At 40.9% G+C, this 21,436-nt stretch overlaps 1 protein-coding gene and 1 pseudogene across 1 annotated transcript; one reads left to right on the top strand and one right to left on the bottom strand.

The window, feature by feature from the left end:
- Positions 1–44: 44 nt before the first annotated feature.
- On the bottom strand, positions 45–3,206 carry LOC118360052 (tubulin alpha chain-like). The gene is made up of 4 exons (XM_035739107.2): positions 3,056–3,206; positions 1,467–1,689; positions 1,216–1,364; positions 45–1,111 (listed from the first exon to the last, which is right to left on the bottom strand). Exons 1-4 carry the CDS (start codon positions 3,056–3,058, stop codon positions 131–133), a joined length of 1,356 nt encoding a protein of 451 aa, XP_035595000.1. The 5' UTR covers positions 3,059–3,206; the 3' UTR covers positions 45–130.
- A 3,172-nt stretch (positions 3,207–6,378) lies between these two features.
- LOC118360333 (tubulin alpha chain-like) lies at positions 6,379–21,155 on the top strand (annotated as a pseudogene).
- The last annotated feature ends 281 nt before the right edge of the window (positions 21,156–21,436 follow it).

Here is a 21,436-nt window from a genome sequence, read left to right as displayed (position 1 = left end):
TTGTCAAAATAATGTTGTGAATAAAGACCAAGAGCACAAATGGCTAATTGAATTAAATATTTTATTAGGTATCATAATCAGATCATGCAACAGTAACAATGTTTGACAATGTCTTGCCTGCAGGGACATTTCAATACTCCTCTCCCTCCTCCTCTCCCTCCCCCTCAATGGAGTCAACCCCTACCTCCTCGTAATCCTTCTCCAGGGCTGCCATGTCCTCTCTGGCTTCAGAGAACTCTCCCTCCTCCATGCCCTCACCCACATACCAGTGCACAAAGGCACGTTTGGCGTACATCAGGTCAAACTTGTGGTCAAGACGAGCCCAGGCCTCTGCCACAGCAGTGGTGTTGCTCAGCATGCACACAGCCCTCTGTACTTTGGCCAGGTCTCCACCAGGGACTACAGTGGGAGGCTGATAGTTGATGCCAACCTTGAAACCAGTTGGACACCAGTCAACAAACTGAATAGAACGTTTGGTCTTGATGGTGGCAATAGCAGCATTGACATCTTTGGGCACCACATCACCACGGAACAGAAGGCAACAAGCCATATACTTGCCGTGGCGAGGGTCACATTTCACCATCTGATTGGCCGGCTCAAAGCAGGCATTGGTGATCTCAGAGACAGAGAGCTGCTCATGGTAAGCCTTCTCTGCAGAGATGACTGGGGCATAGGTGGCCAGAGGAAAATGAATTCGGGGATAGGGCACCAAGTTGGTCTGGAACTCTGTCAGATCAACATTGAGGGCACCATCGAATCGAAGGGAAGCAGTAATGGAGGAAACAATCTGGCTAATGAGCCTGTTGAGGTTGGTGTAGGTGGGACGATCAATGTCGAGGTTCCTACGGCAGATGTCATATATAGCCTCATTATCCACCATGAAAGCACAGTCAGAGTGCTCTAGGGTGGTGTGGGTGGTCAGGATGGAGTTGTAAGGTTCCACCACAGCTGTGGACACCTGGGGAGCTGGATAGATGGAGAACTCCAGCTTGGACTTCTTGCCGTAGTCAACAGACAGGCGCTCCATCAGCAGGGAGGTGAAACCAGAGCCGGTGCCACCTCCAAAACTGTGGAAAACCAGGAAGCCCTGAAGGCCTGTACACTGGTCAGCCTGAAGAGAAAGAGAAATATGTCAATAAAAGTAGGACAACCGATTTCCACATTCTGATCAGATAGTTGATCAAATATGTAATTCATTCATTCTGAGATAGCCACCAGTTTGCGGATCCTGTCCAACACCAGGTCAATGATCTCTTTGCCAATAGTGTAGTGTCCACGGGCGTAGTTGTTGGCAGCATCCTCTTTGCCAGTGATGAGCTGTTCAGGATGGAATAACTGGCGGTAGGTCCCAGTGCGCACCTCATCTGAGGAGAGAAAATGAACAGCTCATTAAGGAGCTCAATAAAGCAGAGGAAATCCTTTTTGACATACCTTTATTTCAATTGAATGAGAACCAGGAAGCTTACCTATGACTGTGGGCTCCAGGTCTACAAACACAGCCCTGGGGACATGCTTTCCAGCCCCAGTCTCACTAAAGAAGGTGTTGAAGGAGTCATCTCCTCCTCCGATGGTCTTGTCACTGGGCATCTGTCCGTCAGGCTGGATCCCATGTTCCAGGCAGTAGAGCTCCCAGCAGGCATTGCCAATCTGGACTCCAGCCTGACCCACATGGACAGAGATACACTCACGCTGGAAAATAAATGGAAAAATATTTAATCCTCTACAGGATCCGTGTCCCATCCTCGGGATGGTTGAGCTAATGTAGGCTAATGTGATTAGCATGAGGTTGTAAGAAACAAAAACAATTCCCAGGACATAGACATATCTGATAAGGGCAGAAAGCTTAAATTCTTGTTTCTCTAACTGCACTGTCCAATTTACAGTAGCTATTCCAGTGAATACCATGCTATTGTTTGAGGAGAGTGCACAATTATGAACTTGAAAATGTATGAATAAACCAATTAGGTACATTTGGGCAGTTTTGATACAACATTTTGAACATATATGCAATAGTACATTGGATCAGACTAAAGCCAACGAGTGGCCAAAGTCTAAATTACGCCTAGGTAAGAGCAATTCATTATGGCCTTTCTCTTGCATTTCAAAGATGATGGTGCAAAAAAATGTAAACGCTGTTTTCTATTAGTATTTACCAGATATAATGTGTTAAATTATCCTACATTATATGCATATCTTTGCTTCAGGTTCTGAGCTACAGGCAGTTAGATTTGGGTATGTAATTGTAGGCGAATTTTCTTTTTAAATGGGCCGATCCTTTAAGAGGTTTTAATGTAGCAGAATTACAATACATTTGACAAAAATGTACACTTGCCAAAAACACCACCGAGTGGAAGACTGGGTAGTCTACATGTAAACTGAAGAACAGTATAAATGGAGACCAATAGCAGAGGAAACTTGCCATCTATAAACATATGGCCATTATTAAACTGACAAGAAAGTCATATTACATCACTAAGGAATTAAAATGCAGCTGGCATCTGGGGAGGAATCGGTTTATTTTCAGGATTAAACTAGACATAATGTTAGACATTTGTTACAGAAGAGAGACATATATTCCCCTTCTGTCCCACCCAGTCTGCCCTCCCACACCTAGCAACACAGTGAATGACAGTGAGAATATAATCCCATTTTATTACCATTTTAAATCAATTTCCTGGATAAATAAATGTTGCTGCCTATGATGAACATTGTATAATTCATGTTTTCAATAGCTAGCACAACTTCTGCATGCAAAATATAGTGCCCTTTTTCTTTCATTCCACTGCCATACCAATTTATGTAATACCCTTTTATTAAACCGAAATAGCATGCAATACCATTTCCAAACGCTAACGCAGTCTAAACAAATATTCTGCACGAAAATGCTCAAAATCCCCCCCAATCCAGAATTCATTGTCCGAGACAATAAGAATCGACCCATATAGCCACAATTAGGGTGTAATATTGTCTCATAATTGTATAAATTCTCATTAGAAAACATCAAAAACGTAATTATTTCAGGCTTATTACTGCTGAAAAAAACAACATAACTTACCATGTTTTCTAAGGAGGATCGAACAACAAGGGAAAATACAAAGCAATACGCAGAGAGATCCCTATTTGTGTCTGAATGAATGAGCGTATTCTCTGCCCGTCAGGGTCGACGCAACAACTGCTGATGTAGAGGGGCGGCGCTTCCAGATTTATGCACAGGCAGTGTGCGTTGTGTAATTCGCCTATTTGAGTGTGAAAATGACATTTTTAAAACGAAGCTTTTATGCTAATTGTATATTTTTTCGAATTGTGCATTATGATAATTATTAAATGGTATGTAATTCAGGGAATGGAAGGTAGTAAATTGACCCTATGTCCTGTGTCAAGCTTTTTGAATATATAGTTCACCCCAATTAAAAATGCATATTATCATGAATACCCTTGAGAGTGAGCAATCCCATATTTAGTTGTAGGGACAGCTTTAGCATTAAGAGTATTGACTGCAAATCAATGGGAGTGTTGGAAGGTACTGAAGGTCAGAATGCTCAAAGAAATATTCCAATCTATCACTATAGGACAGCCTAAAACACATACCCACATCTTAAATTATGGTTATATATAGATTTATGTCCAAAGTCCTTTTAGAGAACAGTACCAGATAAATAATTTAAAATGACAGAATCAGGGAAGGACGCTATCTCACTGAAGCTGAGCCAGTGGTCCAATGATGCTGCTGAAGCATATTTTTCTCCTCCTATCTCTCCTCCCTCTTTGTCCTATATTCTCTGGGCTGATCACGTGATCACCGTGTCTTGCTCCTGAATGCACTGGGCTGGCCTGAGTGTATTTGTTGTTAAGGACACGTTTTATTCTTTCTGCTATCTATCCAATTGAATATAGCCATAATGACCAAACATGTATTGAATTCAAGGGCTCAGGTCTGAGTTCCCTGATAAGTCTGCATCACCACACAGACTGTCCTGAAGGATTTACACAACAACCCAGGGTTGAAAAGCCTGCATTGTCAGACTATGCTGAGTACTGGATTTTGTCTGGTAGTCATTGTAAGTTCTTAACTGACTTGCCTAGTTAAATAAAGGTGAAATCATACAAAAACAACACAAGTACTGTAAAGTGAATAATTGCTTTGATACAGCCCCTCTGTAAAATCCACTCAAAAGTATCTGAAACAAGCAATTTGTTTGTCTTTAGAGCTTTATTTTGGAATATTCTAAATATACCCTGTGAGCAAAACTGGTTGAAAAGACTTCATTTTAACAGAAAAACTGGTTGAAATCACATATTTTTGACCAGTTTTGCTCACTGGGTAAGCTACCAAGAAACAAAGATGAATGTCAATTGTGTGTTAAAACAGTAAAGTGTGAGTGTGATTTGGGTCCACTATAGAAGGTGCGGACAAGACGTGTGGTCTCATGCCTATACAATTCCCACACCGCAACAGATGACGGACAAGGAGCCCTGAAGTTAAACAGCAGCTGGATGGGAGTGGTCCACTATGGAATCTATGGATCGCACTCATGGTTTTCCAATGTAGTCAAATAGCAGTTGTTGGCCTATACTGGTTATCTCCGTGAACATATTAAAGCTTTAAGGACTTTGTGATTATGATAAAAGCTTTCAAAAGAGGATTTTGGAATCAACAGCCATGTCTACAGTATCTGTGGCTTACTTCTTATTGCCGTTCCTGCTTAAAAAACATATTCCACTGTTGGGCATAAATCTTAAATAGCTTCTTTTTTTTATAGAGGTGATAAAAATAGACGTTTTCATGATAAACAACTTTGTGTTTTTCTAGTGCTCTTCTCTCAGTGACTTCTGGAGCAGATAATGGGGATATCATGTATAACCCTATGGGGATAGTGTGTATAGTTGCCATTAAGTCCCATGTGGTTAGCAACCAGGGTTGCCCCTGAGCCTTTGCACTTCGCTGCTGCATGTTGAATGACATACAATTATTTTTTATGGACATTTTTTCCCCCTTATCCAAACAAATCATGAAGCCATAGCAATGCCTCAAAAGGTTTGTTTAAACTGCCATACCACGTGCATTGTTTGGCATTTGTTCGTCAAAAGTCAAGGTTTCATCCCCATCCTCATCACAATTCTCATCACAATTCTTTCCACCACAGTTTGTTCTTCTCCAGCTCATCCTACCATAGACAGAGAAATGAGGTTTTAACTGTGTCCTCTATACCTCAGTATAAGAGAAAAGAAAAACAAGGAACTTGGACTTGGATGGAAGCCTCAGTCACATCCCCCACCGGGGCAGCTGTGTCCTACTCCTTTTTTACTGCTGCTGCTATTCAAGCTTGGTCATGTGACCAACAGATAAAGACGGTTTATGTGGATACTTGGCCTGTAACCAAGCAACTCCGTTATTCATCACCTAGCAACGGATGGACCAAGGGAGGATGGGGGCTTGAGGGTTGGGTGTCTGTTGCCCCCTGTCCTAGATCTAGGCTTGAGTCATTGGGCCTCTATTATCAGCAGCACGGACAGTAGTTCTACAACAACCACAAATTCAAGTTTAGTTGGTGCAGTCAAACATTTGATCAATAATATTAGCTATTTAAGTCTACCCATGTTGATGAAGGCACCCATATTGAACAGTGCTTTTTTAACTGAATGTGGTCAGGCTGCAACTGACCATAAATATTAAAACAAGCAACAGAATATCTTGAAATGAATACAAATAATAATCACAATGACACTTGTACTTGGCCTACATTTTATTTGTTTGATTTTATATAACCTTTCTTAACTAGGCAAGTCAGTTAAGAACAAATTCTTGTTACAATGACGGCCTACTGCGGGAGGATACATTTTTTATTTTTTTAAATAAATTAAATAAAAAAATACAGGACTAAACACACATCACGACAAGAGAGACAACACAGCACTACATAAAGAGAGACCTAAAGATAACAACGTAGCACAGCAGCAACACATGACAACACAGCATGGTAGCAACACAACATGACAACAACATGGTAGCAACACAACATGGTAGCAGCACAAAACAGGATACAAACATTATTGGGCACAGACAACAGCACAAAGGGCAAGAAGGTAGAGACAACAATACATCACGCAAAGCAGCCACAACTGTCAGTAAGAGTGTCCATGATTGTGTCTTTGAATGAAGAGACTGAGATAAAACTGTCCAGATTGAGTGTTTGCTGCAGCAAACTGAAAAGACGAGCGACCCAGGGATGTGTGCGCTTTGGGGACCTTTAACAGAATGTGACTGACAGAACGGGTGTTGTATATGAAGGATGACGGCTGCAGTAGATTTTTTTCTTTTGGATATCTCAGATAGGGGGGAGTGAGGACAGTGTATCGTCTAGCCATACTCCCAAGTACATGTATGAGGTGAGTACCTCAACCTCTAAACCCTCAGAGATAGTAATCACTCCCGTGGGGAGAGAGGCATACTTCTTACCAAACCACATTACTTTTGTTTTGGAGGTGTTCAGAATAAGGTTGAGGGCAGAGAAAGCTTGTTGGACACTAAGAAAGAAAGCTTTGTTGTAGAGAGTTTACATAAAAACCCGGGAGGGGCCAGCTGAGTATAAGACTGTATCATCTGCATATAAATGGATGAGAGAGCTTCCTACTGCCTGAGCTATGTTGTTGATGTAAATTGAGAAAGGCGTGGGGTACACCCTTGGTGACAGGCAGTGGCTGAGATAGCATATTTTCTGACTCTATACAATGCACTCCTTGAGAGAGATAGTTAGCAAACCAGGCCAAAGACCCCTCAGAGACAGCCCACAAGAATGGAATGGTCTACCGTATCAAAAGCTTTGGCCAAGTCAATAAAAATAGCAGCGCAACATTGCTTAGAACCAAGGGCAATGGGGACATCATTGAGGACCTTTAAGGTTGCAGTGACACATCCATAACCTGAGCGGAAACCAGATTGCATACCAGAGATAATACTATAGACACCAAGAAAGCAGTGTCAGTTGATTATTGACAGGTTTTTCCAACACTTTGACAAACAGGGCAAAATAGAATTAGGCCTATAACAGTTAGGATCAGCTTGATCTCACCTTTAAATAAAGAACGAACCGTGGCTGCCTTCAAAGCAATGGGAACCTCCCCAGAGAGGATAGACAGGTTAAAAAGGTCAGAGATAGGCTTGGCGATGATAGAGGCAGCAACCTTAAAAAGAAAATGTCACATCTAGTCCTGTCACGCCCTCTAGTGCTCATCCTGTGTCTCCTTGACCTGCCGCCACTTCCTCAGTGCTTTCTCCCTCTCCCTCTGTGTGTGTGTGTGTGTGTGTGTGTGTGTGTGTGTGTGTGTGTGTGTGATTGTGTGGGCAGAGACAGGTGTGCTCGAGTCAGAGCAGATCTGTTCCATAGTCAAGACTACAAATACTCAATCCTGCCACCTCCACACTGCCAGATTGTAACCTCTGCTCAGTCAGTCCATGTTTCCTGCTGTTTGTTCCTGGTTCCCCTTGCCTGATGCTGTTTTCCTTTCCGCTATAGTTCTGCCTGCTCTGACTCTGGTCCCTGTCTCCAGTCCAACTTCTCGTCAGTCCTGCTACTCTGTCCTGGATTCCTCACTTTACGCTCCCTTGGATTCCCCTCCGGACCTACTTACCCTGTCCCAACACCTCTCGCCTCACCCTCAGCCTCCGCAACTGGTTTCCGGCAACCCGCCAAAGTTTCCCCTGGCCTGCACTCAATCTTCCCCCTCCCGTGTTTCAATAAATACCTTGGTTACCTCATCCCAGTCTCCTTGTCTGAGTCTGCTCTTGATTTCACCTGTTCCGCTCCGCATGACAGTAAGGGTCTAAACCCTCTGACCCAGATGTTTTTTTGGGGTCATACATTTGACTATTAGTTAAACAATCCATGATAATATCAGTGGATCATCATCAGATTTACCATGACTTGCCCAATAGCATTAAAGCAGACATAGTCGTCAGGGCAACCCTTTTTTATTTCACCTTTATTTAACCAGGTAGGCCAGTAGAGAACAAGTTCTCATTTACAACTGCGACCTGGCCAAGATAAAGCAAACAGTGCAACAAAAACAACAACACAGAGTTACACATGGGATAAACAGACGTACAGTCAATAACACAATAGAAAAATCTATGTACAGTGTGTGCAAATGTAGTAAGATTAGGGAAGTAAGGCAATAAATAGGCCATAGTGGAGATATAATTACAATTTAGTATAAACACTGGAGTGAAAGATGTGCAGATGATGATGTTCAAGTAGAGATACTGGGGTGCAAAATAGCAAAAAAATAACATGGAGATAAGGTAATTGGGTGGGCTATTTACAGATGGGCTGTGTACAGGTGCAGTGGTCGGTAAGCTGCTCTGACAGCTGATGCTAGGGAGATATAAGTCTCCAGCTTCAGTGACTTTTACAATTCGTTCCAGTCATTGGCAGAAGAGAACTGGAAGGAAAGGCGGCTAAAGTAGGTGTTGGCTTTGTGGATGACCAGAGAAATATGCCTGCTGGAGCGTGTGCTACAGGTGGGAGTTGCTATGGTGACCAGTGAGCTGAGATAAGGCGGGGCTTTACCTAGCAAAGACTTATAGATGACCTGGAGCCAGTGGGTTTGGCGACGGATATGTAGCGAGGGCCTTCCACCGAGAGCATACAGGTCGCAGTGGTGGGTTGTATATGGGGCTTTAGTGACAAAACAAATGGCACTGTGAGAGACTACATCCAATTTGCTGAGTAGAGTGTTGGAGGCTATTTTGTAAATGACATCGCCGAAGTCAAGGATCGGTAGGATAGTCCATTTTACGAGGGTATGTTTGGCAGCATGAGTGAAGGAGGCTTTGTTGCGAAATAGGAAGCCTACCGTTCCAAATTTTGGAACGGTAGTGTGTATATATATAATATTATTTTTAGCTTGGCAGGTGGGACTCAAAACAGGTGGGGCTCTGCCCTACCTGCCCTGAGTGACAGGTCGCCACTGACTGTACCAGTTCGTGTTTGCAATGCATAGTCATCGTCACTCGTCAGTAATGTAGGCCTACAAGCACGTGCACCAATGGGGCAGTAGTGCAGTAGTGCTAAACAATTAGTGCTTTCTGAAGTCGGTTCGATATTTTTGACATTAAATGCACTATGCGTTATGTGTATTGAATGCTGTAACAGCACAGAAGCAATTAAAACAATTAATAAATATCCATTCATGGTAGTGTCTATCCATTAGTGCTTATAACTTATTAACCATAATTTATTCACATTACTTTACTTTAATAAAATATTTCAATTGTTATGTATATTACATCTGTTTTATTTGATGACGTTATTATTTAATTCCAAGTCATCATCTCATCTCTATAGAGCTGCTGCCAATGCTGTCTGACTAAATACAACTACTGCTGAATACCAATTACCAATCACTTAGATCATGTATTTTCAGGTAAAGATACCTCTTGAAGCATTTGTTCTCTATCTCTCAAGCACGCATTTTTCTGTCACCTTTACATAGCAGGAGTAAAAGAAACACAGACTGAGAAGTAGGCACGCAATACATTATGGTCATTGCAGTTAATTGCCACGTTTTCTGCGATAAATTACTGTATGTAGAATATTGGCCTGTTGGAAACTACAACTCCCTACTACATTGCACAGTTCGGGTTTGATCTGTCTTATCTACAGATAAACTCAACAATGTGCGCATCGAGCTCACAGAAAAAAAAAGAAATAGAATTCAAATAATTGAACCGTCAGTCAATTAGTTGTTTAAAAACCGAATAAAAAAATATTGGTTAATCGCTCATCACTACGGTGCAGAGCACATGCCCCTTTGCCCGTCTCCAAAATGCCCTTTTCAGTGGTGATAGCCTATAATTTCCCCCAATATGTTTATTTTTTTTGGAATACAATTTTTGTCCTTTTTGTCTGAACCCATTGCCCGCAAGTCTCCATTAAAATCGGAAATATTCTACAGAAGCAAAAAGTTGCAGTTGTTGATTGTTTACTAATGACCAGTCATCAGCATTGTTGCACTAAGGTGGGCGCACATATCCAGGTTAGTGACCAGAAGGAACTTGTTTCAAATCCACCCGTTTTGCCTGTCAATAACAGAGGAGGTCTACATTATTCATCTATATAAAATACAGTTTGTCAATCTGCTACTGACTCATCTTTGCCAGAACAATAGGCTACCTGGCGATTTGACTTAACAGTTTAATAGGTAGGCCTCATTTGGGTGGCTACTGGAAATACAGTACCAGTCAAAAGTTTGGACACACCTACTCCTTCAAGGGTTTTTCTTTATTTTTACTATTTTCTACATTGTAGAATAATAGTGAAGACATCAAAACTGTGAAATAACACATGGAATCATGTAGTAATCAAAAAAGTGTTAAACAAATCAAAACGTATTTTGTATTTTATAGAATCTTCAAAGTAGCCACCCTTTGTCTTGATGACAGTCACCTGGAATGCATTTCAATTAACAGGTGTGCCTTCTTAAATGTTAATTTGTGAAATTTCTTTCCAGTTGTGTTGTGACAGGGTAGGGATGGTATACAGAAGATAGCCCTATTTGGTCAAATACAAAGTCCATATTATGGACAGCTCAAATAAGCAAAGAGAAACAACAGTCCATTATTTCTTGAAGACGTGAAGGTCAGTCAATCCGGAAAATGTCAATAACTTTGAAAGTTTCCTCAACTGCAGTCAAAAAACCCATCAAGCTCTATGATGGAACTGGCTCTCATTAGGACTGTCACTGGAAAGGAAGACTCAGAGTTACCTCTGCTGCAGAAGATAAGTTCATTAGAGATATCAGCCTCAGAAATTGCAGCCCAAATAAATGCTTCACAGAGTTCAAGTAACAGACACATCTCAACATCAACTGTTCAGAGGAGACTGAGTGAATCAGGCCTTCATGGTCGAATTGCTGCAACAGAAAAAACACTAAAGGACAACAATAAAAAGAAGAGAATTGCTTGGGCCAAGAAACACGAGCAATAGCTTTGTTCTGATGAGTGCAAATTTGAGATTTTTGGTTCCAACCACCGTGTCTCTGTGAGATGCAGAGTAGGATCATTTCTGCATGTGTGGTTCTCACAGTGAAGCATGGAGGAGGAGGTGTGATGGTGTGGGGGTGCTTTGCTGGTGACACTGTGGTTGATTTATTTAGAATTCAAGGCACATTTAACCAGCATGGTTACCACAGAATTCTGCAGCGATACGCCATCCCATCTGGTTTAGTGGGACTATCATTTGTTTTTCAACAGGACAATGACCCAAAACACACCTCCTGGCTGTGTAAGGGCTATTTGACCAAGCAGAGTGGTGGATTGCTGCATCAGATGACCTGGCCTCAACAATCACCCGACCTTAACCCAATTGAGATGGTTTGGGAAGAGTTGGACCACAGAGAACAGCCAACAAGTGCCAACAAGTGCTCAGTTTATGTTGGAACTCCTTCAAGAATGTTGGAAAAGCATTCCAGGTGAAGCTGGTTGAGAGAATTTCAAAAGTGTGCAAAGCTGTCATCAATGCAAAGGGTGGCTACTTTGAAGAATCTCAAATGTTGTTGTTGTGTTGTTGTAGCTAGAGTTATTGTTTTACACTGTGGAGAGTAAAACAGTCCGATCAAAATCACACCCGTCATTATCATATTTCCCAGCATGCTCCACTGTAGTTAGATTTTTGGGGGATTGTTTTTAATATCTGTGATTATATACTGAAAAAATATATAAATGCAACAATTGTGTAACATGCTTTAATCAGTTACAGTTCATATAAGGTAATTAGTCAATGGAAATAAATTCAATAGGCCTTAATATATGGATTTCACATGACTGGGCAGGGGCACAACCATGGGTGGGCCTGTGATGACATAGGCCCACCCACTGGGGAGCCAGGCCCCAGCAAATCAGAATAAATCTACCCCCAGAAAAGGGCTTTATTAAAGACAGAAATACTCCTCAGGTTCATCAGCTGTTCGGGTAGCTCGTCTCAGACGAACCTGCAGGTGACGTAAGCCAGATGATGAGGTCCTGGGCTTGCGTTGATACACATGGTTTGCGGTTGTGAGGCCTGTTGGACGTACTGTCAAATTCTCTAAAATGATGTTGGAGGTGGCTTATGGTAGAGACATTAACATTCAATAATCTGGCAACAGCTCTGGTGGACATTCCTGTAGTCAGCATGCCATTTGCGCGCTCTCTCAACACTTGAGACATCTGAAGCATTGTGTTGTGTGACAAAACTGCACATTTTAGAGTGGCCTTTTATTGTCCCCAGTACAAGGTGCACCTGTGTAATGATCATGCTGTTTAATCACCTTCTTGATATGCCACACCTGTCAGGTGGATGGATTATCTTTGCAACGGTTAAATGCTCACTAACAGGGATGTAAACACATTTCTGAAAATTTCGGAATGTTTTTTGCACGTTTTGAACATTTCTGGTGTCTTTTATTTCAGCTCATGAAACATGAGATCAGCACTTTTACATATTTATATTATATTACACATATATTATATTTTTGTTCAGTATACATGTACATTGATTAATCTTATGCTACACAAAGAAAAATCATGTACATTTTCAAAACTAATCCACGTAGTTAGATTTATTGGACCCGTTACTGAAATGGTTTGTTCCAGTTTAAATGGTTTAGGTAGTGTTTTTTCACAAGTCTCCTAACCTTGAAAGTAATTCTGAATGCAGGTTGCGGTGATTAAATATTCCAACTGTTGTATATCCTAACTCTGGCTGGATCACTTTGCAAGCCAGCATAATGTGATTTGCAGGCTTGATGTGGCCTGTAAACCAGGAGTTTCCTAACACTACTGTGCTAGAATAAAACATATGTAATGCGATATGTAAGGAACTTACTTGGTGAAAGCCACAGGTCTTTAAAAGGAAATAATCCAACAACTATGTCTCTGTCACTAACAAATACTGTCATGGGTGTTATTAACAAATTAATCTTAACACCATACAGTTTTAAAATAACACCCCAAAAATGATTTACGGTTAAACTACAGCTGTTCATTTCTTACACTGTCACTGTGTAACAGAGTCACACTAAGCAAAGGGAGTCCAGTTTACTCTAAATCAAGTGTTATGTTTTACAGTAGAGTTATGCGAACACCACAATCAAGTTCCTTCAAATCAAATCAAATGTTATTGGTCACATACACATGGTTAGCAGATGTTAATGCGAGTGTAGCGAAATGCTTGTGCTTCTAGTTCTGACTGTGCAGTAATATCTAACAAGTAATCTAACAATTCCTAACGATTTTACAACAACTACCTTATACACACACAAGTGTAAAGGAATGAATAAGAATATGTACATATAAATATGTGGATGAGCGATGGCCAAACGGCATACTCATCTACATATGAGATTAGTAATGTAGGGTATGTAAACATTATCTAAAGTGGCATTGTTTAAAGTGACTAGTGATACATTTATTACATCCAATTTTTAATTATTAAAGTGGCTAGAGATTTGAGTCAGTATGTTGGCAGCAGCCTCTCTATGTTAGTAGTGGTGGCTGTTTAACAGTCTGATGGCCTTGAGATAGAAGCTGTTTTTCAGTCTCTCGGTCCCAGCTTTGATGCACCTGTACCGACCTCTGTTCCTTTGAACCCTTTAAGATTAAAATGATGAACACTGCGACAGAGATAAATCCTCAACACTTTCAAAAGTGTTATTTTAACACCACCAGTACAGTGGGACTCATATGTTCACTAAAAATAGTGTACTTTTTACAATTTCAGAGTTAAATGGGGGAACATTTTCAGAGTTAAATCTTTAGCACGTTCAAATGTCTTATTTTAACTTCAGTGCAGTTGGACTCTTTCAGGGTTAAATGTACACCATGGATTTTGCTGTGTACATTTGCATAGTGATTGGTGTAGACTTTACCGTGAAATGTTTGCTTACGAGCCATTCCCAACGATGCAGTTTAAAAAGAATAATACAAATAAAATAGGAATAAAATAAAATGTTGCTATATACAGGGAGTACCACTACCCGATTAATGTGCAGAGGTGCAAGGTATTTGAGGTAGATATGTAAATGAAGGCAGGGTAAAGTGACCAGACATTGATAATTGATAATAATAAGAGTAAAATAAAGAACAGAGTAGCAGCAGCAAACGATGAATGTAAAAAGTGTTTGTGTATGGATGTGCATGTGTTTGTGTTGTGTGTCTACAGTGCCTTCAGAATGTATTCACACCCCTTGACTCTTTCCACATTTTGTCGTGTTACAGCCGGAATTTAAAATAAATTCAATTGAGATGTTTTGTCACTGGCCTACACACAATATCCCATAAAGTCAAAGTAGAATTATGTTTTTAAAAGTGTTTACAGGTTAATTAAACATTTTAAGCTGAAATGTCTTGAGTCTTGAATGTCTTGAACCCCTTTGCTATGGCAAGCCTAAATAAGTTCAGGAGTAAAAATCTGCTTAACAAGTGATTTTATTTTATGACAAGCTCATCCCTGTACCCCACACATACAATGATCTGTATGATCCCTCAAGTCGAACAGTGAATTTTCAAACACAGAGTCAACCACAAAGACCAGGGAGATTTTACAATGCCTCGCGAAGAAGGTAATCAATTGTAAGATCAGTTAAAAAAAGCAGACTGAATATCTCTTTGAGCATGGGGGATATTATTAATTACACTTTGGATGGCGTATCAATACACCCAGTCTCTACAGAGAAACAGGCGTCCTTCCTAACTCAGTTGCTAGAGAGCATCTCAGCTTTGGCACAAAAAAAAGGTTGGTGTATAATTAAGAACAGTATCTTGCAGGATTCAATAGTTGGAATTCTAAGACTTGTTGCCCTGTCATTTTCTCTGTGATTGTCATTCTAATGGAATCCAGAAAGAACAAGACCCTGTACTCTAACATTTAAATCAAAATGTGCAAAGTAATGGGCAAAGACACAAAACATGCACATTACATTAAATATTTTTCTTGATCAAATAACATGGAAAACAACCACTTTTTGTGCAGTGTTAATTTAAAATCCTACAATACGCTTAATGTAAATAAACGTACATTACTGTATTTTACATTGGCAGGTCATCTAGGTTTGTACCTGTAGACTTTCGATCCCCATGAAGTAAAACAATGCACAATACAGTAATTAAGTACATTGAGACATCAAGTGGTTTGTGATGATGTGCCTCAGTTGGCAGAGCATGGTACTTGCAATGCTAGGGTTGTGGGTTCTATTCCCATGGGGGACCAGTATGAAAATGTATGCACTCACTACTGTAAATTGCTCTGGATTAGCGTCTTCTAGAAAAGGAATAAATAGACCGTTTTAAGTTTTTACATAGGAAAAAGTTGCATTTGCAAGGTATTTCAAGAAACTGGAAAACATATATCAAGCAAGTATTTTTATATTCAGATGATCAGATTAACTGTTTTGTACAGATAATTATCAGACTACAAAATGCTGGTAAACACTCAAATACACTTATTTTAAATGTACATTTAGTTTAAAAGTAGTGTACTGGGCCTTTACTGGTCCTGTATAAGCACCCCCTACAAAATAATCGCAGCACCCTCAACCCCAAGCTTCTTACTGCGGATATGACCCTGTACAGAATAAAAAAATATTTCAAAACATGCATCCTGTTTGCATCAAGGCGCTAAAGAAACTGCAAAAATGTGGCAAAACAATTATCTTTTTGTCCTGAAAAAAAGTGTTATGTTTAGGGCAAATCTAATACAACACACAACTGAGTACCACTCTCCATATTTTCAAGCATAGTGGTGGCTGCATCATGTTGTGGGCATGCTTGTAATTGTTAAAGGACTGGGGAGTTTGTCAGAATAAAAACTAAATGGAATGGAGCTAAGCACGGGCAAAATCCTAAAGGAAAACCTGGTTCAGTCTGCTTTCCACCAGACACTGGGAAATTAACTCAACTTTCAGCAGGACAATAACCTAAAACACAAGGCCAAATCTACATTGGTGTTGCTTACCAAGAAGACAGTGAATGTTACTGAGTTTTGACGTGTATCTACTTGAAAATCTATGGTAAGATCTTAAATGGGTTGTCTAGCAATGATCAACAACCAATTTGACAGAGCTAGAAGAATTTTGAAAAGAATAATGGGCAAATGATGCACAATCCAGGTGTGGAATGCTCTTGGACGTACTCAGAAAGACTCACAGCTGTAATCGCTGCCAAAGCTGCTTTTTTGTTGTACTTTTACCGCAATTGGTAGTGAAAGTCTTGTCCCATTCCTGCAACTCCCCTACGGACTTGGGAGAGACGAAGATCGAGAGTCATGCGTCCTCCGAAACACAACCCTGCCAAGCCGCACTGCTTCTTGACACACTGCTCGTTTAACCGAGAAGCCAGACGCACCAATGTGTTGGAGGAAACACCATTCAGCCGGCGACCGAAGTCAGCTTGCAGGTGCCCAAGGAGTCGCTAGAGCGCTATGGGACAAGGAAATCCCGGCCGGTCAAATCATCTCCTAACCCGGACGACGCTGGGCCAATTGTGCTCCGCCTCACGGGTCTCCCAGTCACGGCCGGCTGTGACACAGCCTGGGATCGAACCTGGGTCTGTAGTGATGCCTCAAGCACTGTGATGCAGGGTCTTAGAACGCTGCACAACTCAGGAGGCCCCAACATTTTTGGGGGGTTGAGCACATGCCCCCCAAAAGGTCTGTGCACAGCCCTGTAGGCATATATCGGTGATGGAGAGCCTACGTACTAGCATAACCTACAATAAGGCAGACATAAATTATTCTGGATTATTTAGCCTTTTATAGAGCAGAAAACAATCTGATGCTGTGAAAGCTGTTACAATGTTACTACCTTCACTCACTACAATGACACACTGTTACACTGCTGCAACAAAGTCTGTCTTCCTCTCCTATCAGCAAAGTAGCTCTCTCTTTTATAAACTATTTTGAGGTAGGCATATGGATGATTTGTTTTTAATACTGAGAACATATTCTGATTGTATAGAACAAGTGTCCAAACATTTTTGTTAGAGTTTGATTCTAATTAAATAAGGTTTTCCTCACCAGCGTGAGTGCATATCCGTCCACATGAGTCAGGCTGGGCAATGCCTGCTGGAAGCTCTACTGACTGGAACATGGGATCCAGCCACATGGACAGATGCGACAAGACCATCGGAGGAGGAGATGACTTCTTCCTCACCTTCTTCAGTGAGACCGGTACTGGAATTTATGTCCCCATGGCTGTGTTTGTAGACATGGAGCCTACAAGTAAGCCTTGTTTCTTATCGAAAAGAGGTGTGGCTGCATATGATTCCTTTCTTTCTTGGTATTGAGCTCCTCATTCAAGACCTTCATGAGCTGCTAATTTTCTCTCCTCAGATGAGGTGCGCACTGGGACTTACCGCCAGTTATTCATCCTGAACAACTCATTACTGGCAAAGAGGATGCTACCAACAATTACGCCTGTGGACACCACTATTGACAAAGAGATCATTGACCTGGTGCTGAAAAGGATCCGCAAACTGGTGGGTATATTCATGAATGAATAAATTAATGAATTAAATGTTTGATCAGCTAAATAATTTGAATGTGGAATCTTAAACGTATCTTTACCGTGCTTTCAGAAAGTACTCACACCCCTTGACTTTTTCCACATTTTGTTGTGTTACAGCCATTGGCGGCAGGTAGCCTGTTGCTTAGAGCATTGGGCCAGTAACCGAAAGGTTGCTGAATAATTGAATCCCTGAGCTGACAAGGTAAAAATCTGTCGTTCTGCCCCTGAACAAGGCAGTTAACCCACTGTTCCTCAGTAGGCTGTCATTGTAAATAAGAATTTGTTCTTAACTGACTTGCCTAGTTAAATAAAGGTTACTTTAAAAAAAAATAAACAGCCTTTGTTTTTCAGGATAAAAATAAATGGAATGGAGCTAAGCACAGGCAAAATTCTAGAGGAAAACATGGTTCACCTTTCAGCAGCACAATAACCTTAAACAAAAGGCCAAATCTACACTAGAGTTTGTTACCAAGAAGACAGTGAATGAGTGGCCTAATGACAGTTTTGACTTAAATCTACTTGAAAATCAATAGAAAGACCTAAAAATGGTTGTCTAGCAATGATCAACAACCAATTTGACAGAGCTTGAAGAATTTTGAAAATAATAATGGGCAAATATTGCACAATCCAGGTATGGAAAGCTCTTAGAGACTTGCCCAGAAAGACTAATTGCTGTCAAAGGTGCTTCTACAAAGTATATATATATATATATATTACCTTTATTTAACTAGGCAAGTCAGTTAAGAACAAATTCTTATTTTCAATGACAGCCTAGGAACAGTGGGTTAACTGCCTGTTCAGGGGCAGAACAACAGATTTGTACCTTGTCAGCTGAGGGGTTTGAACTTGCAACCTTCCGGTTACTAGTCCAACGCTCTAACCACTAGGCTACCCTGCCACCCCAGGGTGTGAATACTTATGTAAATTAGATATTTCTGTATTTCATTTTCAATACATTTGTTAAAATTTCGAAAACATGTTTTCACTATCATTATGGGGTATTGTGTGTAGATGGGTGAGACAGAATATATTTAATACATTTTGAATTCAGGCTGTAACACAATAAAATGTGGAATAAGTCAAGAAGTATGAATACTTTCTGAAGGCACTGCACATGTCCCTTTTTTATCCTCAAGCTGATCAGTGCACAGGCCTTCAGGGCTTCCTGGTTTTCCACAGCTTTGGAGGTGTTACTGGCTCATGTTTCACCTCCCTGCTGATGGAGCGCCTGTCTGTTGACTATGGCAAGAAGTCCAAACTGGAGTTCTCCATCTACCCAGCTCCCCAGGTGTCCATAGCTGTGGTGGAACCTTACAACTCCATCCTGACCACCCACACCACCCTAGAGCACTCTGGCTGTGCCTTCATGGTGGATAATGAGACTATATATGACATCTGTAGTAGGAACCTCGACATTGAGCATCCCACCTAAACCAACCTCAACAGGCTCATTAGCCAGATTGTTTCCTCCATCCCTGCTTCCCCTCGATATAATGGTGGCCCTTAATGTTGATCTGACAACTGGTGCCCTGTCCACGTATTAATTTTCCTCTAGCTACCTATGCCCCAGTTATCTCTGCAGAGAAGGCTTACCATGAGCAGCTCACTGTCTCTGAAATCACCAACGCCTGCTTTGAGTCAGCCAATCAGATGGTGAAATGTGACCCTTCCCATGGCAAGTACATGGCATTTTGCCTTCTGTTCCATGGTAATGTGGTGCCCAAGTATCTCAATGCTGCTATTACATTTACATTTACATTTAAGTCATTTAGCAGACGCTCTTATCCAGAGCGACTTACATATTGCCACCATCAAGACCAAACACAACATCCAATTTGTTGACTGGTGCCCAACTGGCTTCAAGGTTGGACTCCACTATCAGCCTCCCACTGTGGTCCCTGGTTGGGCTGTGTGCATGCTGAGCAACACCACTGCTGTGACAGAGGCCTGGGCTCGTCTTGACCACAAGTTTGACCTGATTTACGCCAAACGTGCCTTCATGCACTGGTACAGTTGAAGTCGGAAGTTTATATACAACTTAGCTAAATACATCTCAACTCATTTTTTCACAATTTCTGACATTTAGTCCTAGTACAAATTTCATGTCTTAGGTCAGTTAGGATCGCCACTTTATTTTAAGAATGTGAAATGTCAGAATAATAGTTGAGAGAATGATTTACTTCAGCTTTGATTTCTTTCATCACATTCCTAGTGAGTCAGAAGTTTACTTACACTCAATTAGTATTTGGTAACATTGCCTTTCAATTGTTTAACTTGGGTCAAATGTTTTGGGTAGCCTTCCACAAGCTTCCCACAATAAATTGGGTGAATTTTGGCCCATTCCTCCTGACAGAGCTGGTGTAACTGAGTCAGGTTTGTTGGCCTCCTTGTCCATGTGGAAGACCCATTTGCAAACAAGCTTTAACTTCCTGACTGATGTCTTGATATGTTGCTTCAATATATCCACATCATTTTCCTACCTCATGATGCCATCTATTTTGTGAAGTGCACCAGTCCCTCCTGCAGCAAAGCACCCCCACAACATGATGCTACCCCCGTGCTTCACTTTTGGGATGGTGTTCTTCGGCTTGCAAACCTCCCCCTTTTTCCTCGATATGTAACGATGGTCATTATGGCCAAACAGCTCTATTTTTGTTTCATCAGACCAGAGGACATTTGTGCAAAAAGTACGATCTTTGTCCCCATGTGCAGTTGTACACCGTAGTCTGGCTTTTTTATGTCGGTTTTGGAGCAGTGGCTTCTTCCTTGCTGAGCGGCCTTTCAAGTTATGTCGATATAGAACTCGTTTTACTGTGGATATATATACTTTTGTACCTGTTTCCTCCAGCATCTTCACAAGGTCCTTTGCTGTTATTCAGGGATTGATTTGCACTTTTCGCACCAAAGTATGTTCATCTCTAGGAGACAGAATGTGTCTCCTTCCTGAGAGGTATGACCGGTGCGTGGTCCCATGCTGTTTATACTTGCATACTATTATTTGTACAGATGAACGTGGTACCTTCAGGCATTTGGAAATTGCTCCCAAGGATGAACCAGATTTGTGGAGATCTACAATTTTTTTCTGAGGTATTGGCTGATTTCTTTTGATTTTCCCATGATGTGAAGCAGAGGCACTGAGTTTGAAGGTAGGCCTTGAAATACATCCACAGGTGCACCTCCAATTGACTCAAATGATGTCAATTAGCCTATCAGAAGCTTCTGAAGCCATGACATAATTTTCTGGAATTTTCAAACTGTTTAAAGGCACAGTCAACTTTGTGTATGTAAACTTCTTACCCACTGGAATTGTGATACAGTGAATTATAAGTGAACGAATCTGTCTGTAAACAATTGTTGGAAAAATGACTTAGTAGATGTCCTAGCTGACTTTCCAAAACTATAGTTTGTTTACAAGATACTTGTGGAGTGGTTGAAAAACGAGTTTCAATGACTCTAACCTACGTGTATGTAAACATCCGACATCAACTGTATGGTATGTGGGTGAGGGCATGGAGGAGGGAGAGTTCTCTGAAGCCAGAGAGGGCATGGCAGCCCCGGAGAAAGATTATGAAGAGGTGGGGGTTGACTCCATTGAGGGTAAGGGATAGGAGTACTAAATGGAAAACTAGGTGCTACTTATTCAGGAAGCAGAAGTTCTAAACATGATTTCAAAAGCATTTGTATTAAAATGCAGTGAATCAAGTGACTACTGTATTGGAAAAATAAATGTATTGTCTGACAAAAGTATTTTCTCTTTTTAAATAATTGTCTAATTAAATGTATTTCAGTTTGTATATCTATAGTTGTCATGAATTTGGTAAATAAAGGACACAATCAGGTTTTAGTAACACTTTACATTGTTGTTTTTATTCCTGTGAAATAACACTGTAATAATATT

This window comes from Oncorhynchus keta, chromosome 27 (assembly GCF_023373465.1).
Source record: "Oncorhynchus keta strain PuntledgeMale-10-30-2019 chromosome 27, Oket_V2, whole genome shotgun sequence".
NCBI classification, from domain to species: domain Eukaryota; kingdom Metazoa; phylum Chordata; class Actinopteri; order Salmoniformes; family Salmonidae; genus Oncorhynchus; species Oncorhynchus keta.
The sequence above is the reverse complement of the archived record's forward strand: the minus strand, read 5'-3'. Positions and strand labels throughout refer to the sequence as shown.